The sequence below is a fragment of the Rhipicephalus sanguineus genome, chromosome 2, assembly GCF_013339695.2.
Source record: "Rhipicephalus sanguineus isolate Rsan-2018 chromosome 2, BIME_Rsan_1.4, whole genome shotgun sequence".
Taxonomy (NCBI): domain Eukaryota; kingdom Metazoa; phylum Arthropoda; class Arachnida; order Ixodida; family Ixodidae; genus Rhipicephalus; species Rhipicephalus sanguineus.
The window spans coordinates 53,278,425-53,292,139 of record NC_051177.1 but is presented as its reverse complement, the minus strand read 5'-3'; the positions used below and the strand labels follow the sequence as shown (position 1 = coordinate 53,292,139).

General features: G+C 49.1%; 1 protein-coding gene across 1 annotated transcript in view; it reads right to left on the bottom strand.

Moving 5' to 3' along the window:
• The window catches only part of LOC125757143 (cytochrome P450 2A7-like), a 45,217-nt gene extending 32,259 nt beyond the window's left edge, over positions 1 to 12,958 (bottom strand). Inside the window, exons 1-2 of the mRNA XM_049412352.1 lie at positions 12,812 to 12,958; positions 2,236 to 2,360 (exon numbers count right to left, since the gene is read on the bottom strand). Coding sequence (XP_049268309.1) covers positions 2,236 to 2,360; positions 12,812 to 12,924 — 238 coding nt within the window. The 5' untranslated portion in view covers positions 12,925 to 12,958. The remainder of the gene's footprint in view (positions 1 to 2,235; positions 2,361 to 12,811) is intronic.
• Between the last annotated feature and the right edge of the window lie 757 nt (positions 12,959 to 13,715).

Below are 13,715 nucleotides of genomic sequence, written 5' to 3'. Positions count from 1 at the left end.
AGTCCCGTCTGTGGTTTCGTCCGCGTGCCCTTTGCGCGGGTTTACGCGTAGTCGCCGCGTCCACGTGCGTGGCCGTCGGCGGTTGCCCAGTGTTGAGGGACAGGCGTTGCTTCTCTTGCTTGGCGTCTTCGTCTGGAAGGCTTGCACAAGTGCGTCGTCCAGGGAGAGGCTAGGAGTGCGGCACAGCTCGTCTGAGAGGCAAGAATCCGACAAACCCACGACGAAACGGTCGTGAACAAGGCGCTCTTCAACGGCTGGTGTAGATGGAAATGGAGCCAATCGTCGAAGAAAATGGGGCCATTCGTCGAAGGAAAATGGGGCCGGGCTCAGGAGACTGGCGGCTGCAAGGGCAGGAACTGGAGCGTCCTTTTTAGCCATGTTGAATGACAGGAACCTAGTATCCCACTTCTGACACAATGTGGTGGGCGGGTTCGAGCCCAGGCAGCCGAGCATGCAGGCCTAAGCCCGAGGGCCGCGGAATCAACACGCCCGCTCCAAGTCCTCAGCAGAAGTGACCCCGTTTATTTAAGCACACCCTTTTAGATGCGAAGTACCTCTTGCTCGGGGTATGTCACGCGGCGTGGTAATACGCACACGGCGTACTAGTCGGCAGTCACACTACGCATGTGCAACTCTCCCCCTTCTTTCTCTCCAACAGCTGCGCGTTACTCTCTCCACTTCTCTACCAGCACCTGCTTGCGCTTTTCCTGCGTTCTCGCTTCTGCTCTCACGGCGCATACGCTACTCTCCTCCTCTAGTCTCCTCTCCTTCAAGTGGTAGAGAGCTGCGCGCGTTCAGTCCAGCGCTTGCCTCGGTTGGCTCCTCTGAAATGCCGCGATGATGGCCAGCGCATGCGCGTCCCCTCCCCATCTCTCTCCTCTCCTACGCTGCCTCTCTCTCGCGCGCCTGTCGACCGCGTTCCCCGCACGCCCTGTGAGAATTAAAGGCCAGGCTACAGGGAAGACACGACGCGCGTAGTGTTCCTCTTCGCGTTCCATGACGCGAGGTCGGTAGCATGCCCAGCGAACGCCAACGGAACGCGATCGTGCAAGTGCTCCGGCTTCGCATCGCCTCACGATCCCCTTTAGCAGGAGATGGTGTAAATTTTTCTTCTACCTCCTAGAGGGCGCCTCATATTCGGCGTGGCTCTCACGCCCTCTACGATACCTCGCCACTCAGTCTTGATAAAAAAGAACATGTTTTGTACTCTCGATTCAGAGTGGTCATATGTATTTCAAGCTGAATATTGTTTTAGATGCGAAGCAGCGTATGGCGGGGACTATGTCCGCCAACCCCCCCCCCCCCCGCACTGCGAATGCGCGCCCCCTCCAGCTCTCTCTCCTCTCCTACGCTCCCCCCTCTCTCCCCTCGCGTTACGCCCACACCCCCACAGCGTGCATAGAACAGCTCGGACCCAGTTGTGTTAGCATGCCCTCCGTATCGCTTTCGAAGAAAGAGCTGGCGTTTTTGCAAAACCAGTGACTTTTACTTAGTTTTGCTCTTACGTTTTATGTTTTAACCTTTCAAAGGTCCTCTTTTTTATGTCTTTTTTATACTGTTTTACCTTCTCACGATTTCTGCTTTCATACCGTTTTTACCTTTTGACGACTTCCATTGTTTCGCCGCAATTGTTTTTCATTCCTGCTCATTTGTGCTGGCCGGCTTTTTTCATACCCTTGTTCATTTTTGGTACGTCACCTTTTCACCCTGTTTATTTTGCCTTTATGATTCTTGTTAAAGAAATACTTGTGTGGTTCAAATGATCTTTCTGTATCGCCCAGGTTCCCATGCACGCGCTAACAAAGCCTGTTATCATTAGCGCGAAAAGGGAAAAAGAGAGAGAGAGGAGAGCGTAGAAATAAGAGAGAAACTGATAGCTCAGCTCTCAAACATGCGCAGTAGCCATTTCTGAGCGAAGGAACTACATATATGGCGTTTTTGTGTCGCAATAAACATCAGTTGGAAGTAGCGCTCTGTGTGTCGTCTTCTTGTTCCCGGCTTTGTGCGCTTAACGGTTTCATAGTTTGCAGAAACAAGATGGAAGAAAAAAGCGGGAGGAAGTGGCTGAAGAACTTCCTTCCGGAAGCTCCGGAACGGGAAATGGGCGGTGTCTTCGAAACAATAGATGGTTCTACTTAAGAAAGCGGCGGCAGACGCGATGGAGGGGCTTTAGTTGTAGCTAGTTAGTATAGTAAGTATTGCTAGATAGTATATATAACAAACGCGCGACCTTACCTGGGTAGAGTGCGCCTTTGAACAACCAGTTGACTGGGCGGTACAGGATTTCTCTTTTAGTGAGGAACTTCTTTATCGACTGAAAATCGTTCAGAATAACCATGTCTGTGGGACCCGTCTTTATTCTGCATATGGAAGACGCGGGAAAAAAATCACAGAATGCATTGAGAAAAGCAGGTGATTACACTTGTTGAATATTTTCAGGCCTGCTGTCGTGCTTCAGTGCGGTTAGAACTATTTCGTTAGAACGAAGGAGGGAGGGAAGAAGCGGAAAGACATGGAAGTTGGCTAGTTCTTAGACTGACTGGCTACCCTATGCTGGGGAAGGGGGTAAGGGGAATAAAAGATGATAGAAAAGAGATGTTACAAAATAAAAGAGAGCAAGAGAATAAAAACAAAAGGAAAGTAGAACACAACATTGCTTAAAGGGGCCCTGCAACCCTTTTTCAGCATAAAACGCTGCCGGTCATAAAACGCTGCCGATCGGTAGTCGAGGCTCCCGAGAATTCTCTTGACAAAAAATGGTGCTTACGGCGTCACAGGCAGTTTCCACGCCATTGGCTGATTTGAACATGGCGCGCTCGGTAGTTAGTGCGGGCGCCACTAGAGGCCGCCACTCGACCGCGCGCGCGCGCGCGCGCGATCACACTGTAATACGCCACGCGTTCGAAAAAAAAAAAGAAAATGTGCTCAAGGTCAGGAGGCGCACTTGACGTACCTTTTTTCCCCGTGCCATCCCCCTCCCCTGCTTAGCTTCTAGCGCTTTCGTCGGGGCGAGAGAAGAGAGAAAGCAATTGCAGCGTGCGCCAAATCTTTGTAATTCCGCTCGTACTGGATCGATTCTGAAAAAATTTTGCGTTCGATTCGTGAGCAGATAACTTCCTTTAGTGAAGCCATTCCGTGGCTACTTGAAAAATTGCTCCAGGGCCCCTTTATTGCAGGGCTCCTTAAGGTCTGTGTCACTTGCCCCGTTAATCGGGTTGGCAATCGCCGGGCGGATTCTAAGGGCTGGCGTCACGGCCCTCCGAAAACGCACCACGAGAGCGCGGACAATTTAGAGTTGGTCCTTTGGTGCGCCAGCGAACGCCGGTTGTGGTCCAAAGACCGAGTCAGAGCCGAGAGTCGATAACACAAACGAAAACGAAATATATTCTCAGTTAAGGCAATACAAATAATACAAACACATGCACACTCGGCTGGTACCAGTTACAACTTCACAATATAATTCAGATGGTGTTTACACAACGGGAGCTAAACAAACAGATCACACGCTACGAATGCAATCGCATGCATTACAACTATTCAACGACAGTTAAAGTCCTGAATAGATAATGGCGTATCCAGCCCACAATACTTGGACGGTAATCGAATGCTTCTCTTCAAGGAAACACTCACGCCAGCTCCAGCGTTGATCGTCGTAGCTCAACCGTCGTCGTGACTTGTCACGGCTCACACGGTGTCGTCATCGGATTCTTCCAAATCGACGATCGACTGACCGCACAACATCATAAACACGTCTTCTTTGGCTAACGGAGCCACACTTAGCGTAACTTCACCATATCCGGGCCGACTGACTCGCTCACTCCTTCGCTGACTGTCTCCTTCTCGACTGACTCACTCCTGTCTCGACTGTCGACTGTCTCCTGTCTACACTACTACTGACCGTCGTCGCTTGCACGCTTTTATCCCTTCTCCCCCGGTTTCTAGAAGCGTCGGGAGGTTTCTTCGGCGTGCAGTACAGCTGAGGCTAGAGAAAGGGCGAGAGCTTCCTCGTAGGTTCGAATCGCGGCGGCATCGCTCGCGGATGCGTCACCCTTTCCTTCTGGAAAGATCCAGGCTTTGCCGGGCGTTCGATCGTGTTGACTGCGTCTGGCTCGAGTGGGTGAGGAGAATGCGGCGCGCCGGCGTCTTTTGATGCTTGTTTTTTCGTCTTTCGCGCTTCTTGGGCGCGCGACTCGCGCCGTTCTGTCGCGCAGCTGCTTGAAAGCGGCCGCGCGCGTGCTTTATAACACGCTAATTCGTGACACTGCCCCCACTTCAAGAATATTATCACATAATATTCAAACAACACAAATTAGCGCACACATACACATCCAAAAATGTCCCACAGACAGAGTCCATAACTCAGTCCTTCACACAATGAGCGTCACATTCACAATAAAACTCTAAATACAATTCACAGGGCATTTCAATGTCACAACATAGAAAGATAAACACAAGTACACAAGTACAAAACGCCATCATACATTTCGTATAAAACAATGCGAACGCACAAAACAAAGCTCTTCATTTACAACGCTTATACCGTTATATCAATAGCATTGTACACATAATGTTACGCAATAGACACTTGGGCTCACTAGCCATACACACTTCCCGCAGGATATAATAACACAACTCAAACTCAAAACACTAAAAACACTTTCAACTCCAACACCCTGTACTGTTTAAATCGTGCCGCGCTTGCGCCCCTTCTTTCGGTGCTCGCTCGCTCTCAATTTGTTCCTCTTCTTCTTCTTGCGAGCCGTTCCATTTGACGGTACCGGAGGGGGCGTCTCTGCTGCCGTCGACACATTCGACATCGGCAAGGCGTGGTCGCGTTCGTTGGAACGTTCGCGGTGCTTCGCCGACTTCTGCGCGTCGTGGTGTTTTGCTTGGAGGACCACCTTCGTCATCTTTTGAGCCGCAGATGATGGTGGCCGCTCAGTTGCAATGTCACCTGCTCGGCGCGTCTCCACAGGCGGTACAGTGACCGTTGGTGCCTCCTCACTGATATTCCGTGATACCTCGGCCTCAATTTGAGCTCGGGCGGCATACTTCATGGGATTCCCTTCCGCGCTTCCTTTTTGTCGCGGTTCCCGAACTGACGAGCGCTCCATCCTCGGGGCTCCTCCCAAACGTTCAGGATCGTATGGCCCTCGAGCTCCGTCGATATTTCTCACGATTAGGTCAAACAGGGGGTTATCCATGCACAGGGCAGTAACTCTCCCGCTGAAGTAAGGGGTCTCTACCTCAATCTTGGCTTCAGGAAGCATTCGAATAGAACTATCAAGCAGGCGAACCGGTTGGGTATTCCCTGTGAAATCACTCTCTCGGACCGATTTCTTTCGTACGATAGCCGTGGTGCATCCACTATCTCTTAGTACTGTGGCTTCCTTTCCACCAACTTTCCCCTTAAGTGTCGGCATTCCTTTGGTTGAATCTGTTGTCACCGCAGCACCAATGAAATGCATCTTCTTCCCGCTTTTCAGTTCGGCCAATTCATCACTGGTCGCTTTTGCTTCCTCGTTTGGCGGGGCATACGCACAAGCCGCCTGGTGGACTTTACTCGCATCGCTTCGACATCTGTCTGCTTTGTGCCCAGTCTGACCACATTTAAAACAGTTCATCACACTGGGGCGTGAGAAGTTGGTCCGACAGCTGTTAGCGCGATGACCCACGCGGTTACGCAGAAAGCATCGCGGAACACTCTCCGGTGCACGCTTGTTTTCTTCAGGTGCAGATTTCTTCGACTCCTCGTGAACCTCCTTTTTTACTTTGGCTAGATTCGTGCCACTTTGTGCTTCCAAGAATTGATCGGCCAATTCAAGCATATCCTCGAGCGATTTAGCCCTCCTCTCTTTCAGATACAGCGACAGGCTCGGGTGGCAACTGGTGAGAAATTGCTCTCTGATTAGAAGCTCTCTAAGCTCACCGTACTCCTGTGCCGTCTCTGAAAGTTCGATCCACCTGTCAAAATAATGGCTGAGCCGCGCAGCATACTGCGTTGCCGTCTCGCCATCAGCTGGCCTTCCCGTACGGAACCGATCACGGTAGTCTTCCACGGTGAATCTAAATCGCTTCAATAAAGCAGCTTTCACTCTCGTGTAATTAGCTGCATCGGTAGGTGTCAACCTACCGTACGCACTGAGCGCTTCGCCACTCAAGCAAGTGCTCAAAGCTGTTGCCCATTGCTGCTCCGGCCAATTTTGGCTTCTAGCTATTGTCTCAAACCTGTGCAGGTATGCATCAAGGTCATCTTTCCTCTCATTAAACGCCACAAGCAGTTTGCTTGGGTTCAATCGGAAGCTATGATCTTCCCTTTCACTGCTCTCCACTCTAGCTTGGACGGGAATTTCTGCGCGCTGCTGCAAACGGAGCCATTCGAGTTCCAACTCGTGCTGCCGTTGCCTTTCTCTCTCAGCCATCTGCGCCTCTCTTTCTTCTCTCTCCCTCTCAGCTGCTAGCCTCTCTCTCTCCAGCTCTCTTTCTTCCTTCCCTCTTTCTTCTTTTTCCTTTTGGCTCACCCACTTTCGTGGTTCGGCCCCAGAGAAACCCATCTTTTCACCAAGGGCAACTAATTTCTCGAGATCCATGATGCCCGTCAACAAAACCTAGCCGCGTGCACAAAATCTCTCCCTAATTTCGAATTACAAAACACTCTCTGCACACAGGTTAGCGAGAACGCGGTGCAACGCTCAAGAATCGTTCGCAAGCACTATCAACGTCTCAAGGCTCTTTCTCCCTACTTTGGGCACACTGTGCACCAAAAAGGTCCTGTGTCGCGGACGCCAGAATAATTGTCACTTGCCCCGTTAATCGGGTTGGCAATCGCCGGGCGGATTCTAAGGGCTGGCGTCACGGCCCTCCGAAAACGCAGCACGAAAGCGCGGACAATTTAGAGTTGGTCCTTTGGTGCGCCAGCGAGCGCTGGTTGTGGTCCAAAGACCGAGTCAGAGCCGAGAGTCGATAACACAAACGAAAACGAAATATATTCTCAGTTAAGGCAATACAAATAATACAAACACATGCACACTCGGCTGGTACCAGTTACAACTTCACAATATAATTCAGGTGGTGTTTACACAACGGGAGCTAAACAAACAGATCACACGCTACGAATGCAATCGCATGCATTACAACTATTCAACGACAGTTAAAGTCCTGAATAGATAATGGCGTATCCAGTCCACAATACTTGGACGGTAATCGAATGCTTCTCTTCAAGGAAACACTCACGCCAGCTCCAGCGTTGATCGTCGTAGCTCAACCGTCGTCGTGACATGTCACGGCTCACACGGTGTCGTCATCGGATTCTTCCAAATCGACGATCGACTGACCGCACAACATCATAAACACGTCTTCTTTGGCTGACGGAGCCACACTTAGCGTAACTTCACCATATCCGGGCCGACTGACTCGCTCACTCCTTCGCTGACTGTCTCCTTCTCGACTGACTCACTCCTGTCTCGACTGTCGACTGTCTCCTGTCTGCACTACTACTGACCGTCGTCGCTTGCACGCTTTTATCCCTTCTCCCCCGGTTTCTAGAAGCGTCAGGAGGCTTCTTCGGCGTGCAGTACAGCTGAGGCTAGAGAAAGGGCGAGAGCTTTCTCGTAGGTTCGAATCGCGGCGGCATCGCTCGCGGATGCGTCACCCTTTCCTTCTGGAAAGATCTAGGCTTTGCCGGGCGTTCGATCGTGTTGACTGCGTCTGGCTCGAGTGGGTGAGGAGAATGCGGCGCGCCGGCGTCTTTTGATGCTTGTTTTTTCGTCTTTCGCGCTTCTTGGGCGCGCGACTCGCGCCGTTTTGTCGCGCAGCTGCTTGAAAGCGGCCGCGCGCGCGCTTTATAACACGCTAATTTGTGACAGTCTGTCTGTAAGACCAGTTGTCCGCAAGAATCGCCACAATGTTTTCAAAGCCTGCTGTGCTGAGGACGGACTCGGCCAGTGTCCCAGAACCCTTTGTTCCGGCGAAGGTCGATTATCAAGTCTATCTAACGCTTTGGAAAGTTCTTGTCTTGGCCCACTGAAAAGGGGACACTCACACAGAAGATGGGCTATCGTTTCTTGGCAGCTACAGTTATCGCATGCAGAATTGTTGGCCATTCCGATCAGAATGTTAGAAGAATAGTTTACGACAAGGGTTCACCAATGCTATTAATATTAGTCAAGTGAGTCAACTTATGAAAAAAAGAAAGAGGCGCCCACATTATGTGAAGGCGGATGATCAGCGTCACACCACGCAGAGTCAGACAAGGGTACTTGTAATTTATTTTCATCATTTGGTAATGGCAGTGACGGTATCTCTGTGGTTACCGTGATATACACTGATTGGCTAGGTTACGACCTTACACAGATCACTGTGCAGTTCAGTACACGACATTGTTAATTAGTTGATTGACTCGGGTTGGTGTTGCTACTCTGACTAGCACCAACGAAGTGAGAAGTTGTTTATTTAGTTTTAAATTGATCACACGGATAATGTCATCGAGGCTAGCTCATGCAAAGTACGTCGTCACGAACTTCACGATATCACACTTGTGGATGCCTGGAGAAGTGAAGGGGTAGCGCCTCTACTACTTCGTCTTGTGTCAAGTGGAACGGCGCACCCTGCTCGGCAGTTGCTGGTTCAACTGCAGAGCAGTTTAAGGCACCGCCCTATCGTCGTCTCATGTCTCGCGTTGGTGCCACGCAGGTCACACTTTTGATACACATAAGCCGAGTATGATGCACGTTTGGTTATGCGATGCCCAGCACAAAAGTGCTGTTGGTGTTCTTGAGGAACACTCGACTTAACCAAAGTTTGTTAATGACTCTTTCGTGTATATATGTACGTTTGTGACTGTACGTACTATTCGTGTGTATATGTGATCATGGTTTATACCATAGTCATCACTCGACACCTGGAGTAGCAAGTTAGGCGACAAACCAGGCTAACCTCTCCGGGATTTTCATTAAAGATTATTATCTCTCTCTCGTTTGGAAAGCCAGCGCACGCTTGCCCGTGAACGCCAACGTCGCCGAAGGGCCAATTCGTCTGTCCAAGCCAGCGAAGCGGCAGCGAAATACTAGCGTCGGGAGTTAGACACAAATCTACGGAAGAGAGAAGCGGAGGCTAAACGGCAGCGTGGGTAGTTACACGCACCGCGCTCGAAGTAACAAACAGTAGAAAAACAGCATAAAGGATACCATAGGAGTAGAACAGAAAATACATAATGGCAAAACTAATCAGATAATCGAAAGAAAAGAGCAGAAAAGGATGTGAAATGTCGCATAATTAAACGAAAAGGACAGAAAACAACACAAAAGAGCTGATAAACACAATGTAAGCAATAGGAAAACACAGGCGAATCAATGATCCGCAGTTCGTGCAGCTTTCACTTGGGGTGGAACTGGCTTTGATTTTTTATGTATGTAACCCTGCGCGCTTTGCGCGCAATATGCCGATGCCGCCTATGCTCGAATACCTACTGCAACGGACAAGTCGTACGCTTACCACTTGCGCAAGTATATCAGAGGGATGTTTTTCCTGCAATCAAATGAGCGACAAGTGGGCGGTCGATATTTCGTTCATCTCAGCAAATATATACTGCGCACGGAACTGTCGCTTATTCCAGTGAGCCAGCGCCAAGGGCCACTTTCAGATGATGGTCAGCGATGAAACGAGTGGTTCCGAAGGACCGCTTGATTACCTCTTGCAGGCAATCCGTGCCATTTATTACGCGTGTAATAACACGGATAGTGAATGCAAGTTGGCGACATTGCCCCATAGATTCAGTTTTGGAAAGTAAAGCTGAAACACAAACGACACATTGAGGTGTTCAATTATCATCCTTCGCTTTACCGCAGCGTTTTGTGAGATTGGATGGCTTCCGAACCAAAAAAAAAAAGAAAAAAAAGCCATTAGTGTCTGTTGACTGAAGGGTTGGAATGGAGACAAAAGTAAAAGCTGTTCCCTTTCTACTGCGATATGCACTTCGTCTGTGATTCACGAGGCTCCTCGTTCACGTTGCTACTGTAGGCTGAACGGAATAAAAGTTACATGTAAAGCAAAACCGATCAAAATGGTTGTAAATAATTGGGAAATATTCGCTACCGCCTCCCACTCGACTGTATCACTATACTTGGTCGGCCGGACGGTCAAAAAGAGTTGACAGCCAGGCTTTGACAAGTACTTGGCAACTAACCAGCGATAACCAGAGGAACAGGCACTCCACTTGCATGGGTGTGGGTGTTGCGTTAATGGAGGCAAGCTTTATTGTGCATTCAGGGAGGCACTCTATAAATCCGTCATTGTTGTGGTCGAAATGTGGGAGCTTGTTCGGGCAAGGTTCATTCGAGCAGTGCGCTACATGTATATGCAAGAATCAGCAGTCGGAGACTCCTAAGGGCTGAAAGTGGTGAATGTTTCCTTGTTAGGTCTTATTATCGACCACCTGGTGGCTCTTGTCACCAGTTTGCTCAAATGACTGATTTTCTTGGGACTTTTCAAAGTGAACACATTGTATTGGGAGGAGATTTCAATCTTCCCGGTATAAACTGGGAGCCGAGTAATATGCTGACAGGTAGTGCAAGAAGTGGCTCATACCCAGCCTTCTTTGAGTTTATGCATGAAAATGGGCTGCACCACTTGGACCCTTCATGTAATGTTGACACTGTGCTCGATTTGTTGTTGTGTGATTCACCGAGCATTATATCAAACAGATGAGCTTTGCCTGGCTTAAACGATCATAACGTTATTGTAGCGGACGCTACCTTTCGAAATGCGTGTTTATCGAAAAAAACCCCTAGAACCGTGCATGTATATAACAAGGCTAACTAAACTGCGCTAAACTTAGCACTTGAATCTTACTTTCCTACTTTTGACACACTGGCAAATGAATTGAACGCGGAAAAGTTGTGGTGGGTACTTAAAAACGAGCTTTTTAAACTGAGACATCAATTTGTTCCCCTTCGAATACTGTCTTCCAAAAGTACAAAAGATACACCATTTTTTAACCGACAACTCCGTTCCTTGTTACGGAAAATCAGAAGAGTCTATCGGCTCAGCAAAACTGAGAAATCGGATAGTCGCTACATACAGCTAGTTGAGTTACAGCTCGCTGGATCGGCCAAACGCACCTACTTCGTTAGCTTGGGCCAGAAGTTGGTGGACGATCCTAAGGAATTTTGGAAATGTTAAAAGAAACGTTAAGGATGACACTTATTTTCGTCAATTACTTTTCATCAATATTTAAGTATACTCTCTCAAATACTAGTGTAGTTAATAATGTGGGGGGGGGGGGTAGTTGAATGTTCACTGTACATTCATATAAGAGAGCTTGCACAATGTCTGTCGGTGTTTGGCAGCCATAGCAACGTTTAACGTAGATGCACCCACGTTGATGCTTGGTGGTACATCTCCATTCTGACGGCTAACGTCTATGATCAATGATTAAACAAACCCTTGTGGCAGCTGTAGTAGTTATAGATGAGAGCGTAATCAGAGAAAGCGGTGTGACAGCCAGAAGAGTGGCGCTGATTGGACGCAGAACTTGGGTTAAGGTCGCCATCCCGCGGCATGTTAGAGTTATTGAACGTCACGGCCGGACTAGAGGATAACGAAACGCACGTCGTGTCTCCCCTGTAGCCCGGCCGCTATTTTTTTTTCGGGGCGAGCGTAAGCGGGGAGCGAGATGTTACATTCAGGCGAGTCAGGTACGCGTCGTAGAGCTATATGAGCGAGGCCGACGCTTGGGCTAAGGTCGCCACCTCGCGGTGCGTTAAGGCGTTGACAAAATTGCACTTCTCCTATTGGAAACGCGCTGAATGGGACGGATGGACGCGTAGCAAGGACGCGTTGCAGGAGCTAGTAGCTGAGGCCACGGTCATGATACATTAGTTCACTTTATCACTACCAGAGGGCGACATCACCCCGCCGATCAAGAGCATTGTGAGAGGAAAGTGTGAGATATAGAAGGCGCGTTTGTAAAGCCTCAAGTGTGTGTGACCGTGGCGCAGTGGATAGCGTGCCCGGGCTCTGTCGAACCCACAATCGAGAGGTCGTGGGTTCGACTCCCGTTGACGGAACTTTCTTTCTTTGCCATCTGATCGTGCGCATTTTTTCTGCGTCATTTCCGCGACGGAAATATGTCCCTGAATTCGCGGTGGACACCGGCATAATACAATTTTGTGTTAAGAACATTAAATTGGCATCTTCTTGAACGCCGTCGTTGAAGCCTCAGATTAAAATTTCTCCATAGCATTTATCATTCTAAAACAAGGATAATCAGGCAATTGTTTTTTCAACTACCCGACTATGTTTCTAAAAGACGAGATCACCAATTAAAAATACGCGACATTCCTTTTAGGGGTGGCATCTTCCGCTACTCTTTCTTTATTCGTACTATAAGAGATTGGAACACTCTGCCACCTGAAACTGTATGCATTTGCTGAAATGACGATTTTATCCATGCTTAATGAATGTATTTTTGTGTGCTTGATTATATGTACCGTACCCTCCATGCTGTAATGCCTTATGTCGAAGCAGGCACTTAATAAATAAATAAATATGAACAGGCCCGGGGGCCTTGCCTTCCTTTACGCGCCCTCCCCTGCGGACGAGGGTGGTAACGAGGGTTGGCTTGTGAGCGCACATGTTGTCCTCACATCCGTAACTGACGCCTCTGGCGACAACAATTATAGATGGCGAGGTTTCGTGGCGGAGGAAGCAGGCAGGGTAGACGAAATGACACAGCATAGGCAAACAGAGCTTGATCTCAACTCGAGTAATGTAGGCGCTATTTCGCCTTAGCATTGAGCTAACCAGCCTATACCTGTATATGGGTCCATACTGCTTTGCCCACTTCATGGCCTGGTTGCAGTGGAAGTCCTTGTGCAGGAACTCAGGGTGACCTACGAGGGGGTATCCGCGAGGACCCGGAGGCATCTGTGACCCATGCGGTGCTCTGTTGCCATACAGCCATCGACGCAGTGCAAGATAAAGAAGCGAGGCCGACAGCAGAGTTGCCGCTACAGCCACACTGTCCATGGTCGTAGACTGCGCGAGGGAAAATCTATGTTGTCGGTCCTGTTGGCTATACGTTCGAGGCAAAACTGCAGATGAGACGCACTAATATACGTGAGGTGATGAAGCTTCCTCAATTGTCTACCGCTGAAGTAAATCGAATGACATTACTCAATGTTTTGACAGCTTATACGTGGGTTTCTTAACGTCCTAAAAGAACGCGCATGTCTTTATTAAGAGTCTGGAAGGGGAGGGCTTTGGTTTTGTTCTTACTGTTAAGAGTTCTTTGAAGCGTCACCGAGAGAGCTCTTTACACGAGCTGTTCTTTTTCCCTCCCTTTCCCCCTCTTCAACGTTCCAATATGATGCTTGGGTGACATGTGGTGGAACCCTTGACTTGGCGCTTTGAAAGAGTACGAAATATCTCCGGGAATGTGTTGTGACCACAACTTACTTACCTGAGCTGTCTAGAAGGTTGGAGGACACGTAATTGTTGTTGTCGAGGCGCTTCGATAAAAATGCACCGAGCTTCGCGCTTAGTAGGCTATGACGGGAGTTCTGCGAGGCATTGCAGCTGTGAACCCGTAAAAAAGAAACAAAAATTTAATTTGCTATCTTCCGGTTAGAGAAAAGCGATCAGTGCGCACGAGTCGCTTAGCGTACGTCTGAGGGATTTCCGGCCTGTGCGCTGTGATTTCGCACACAACGGATGCA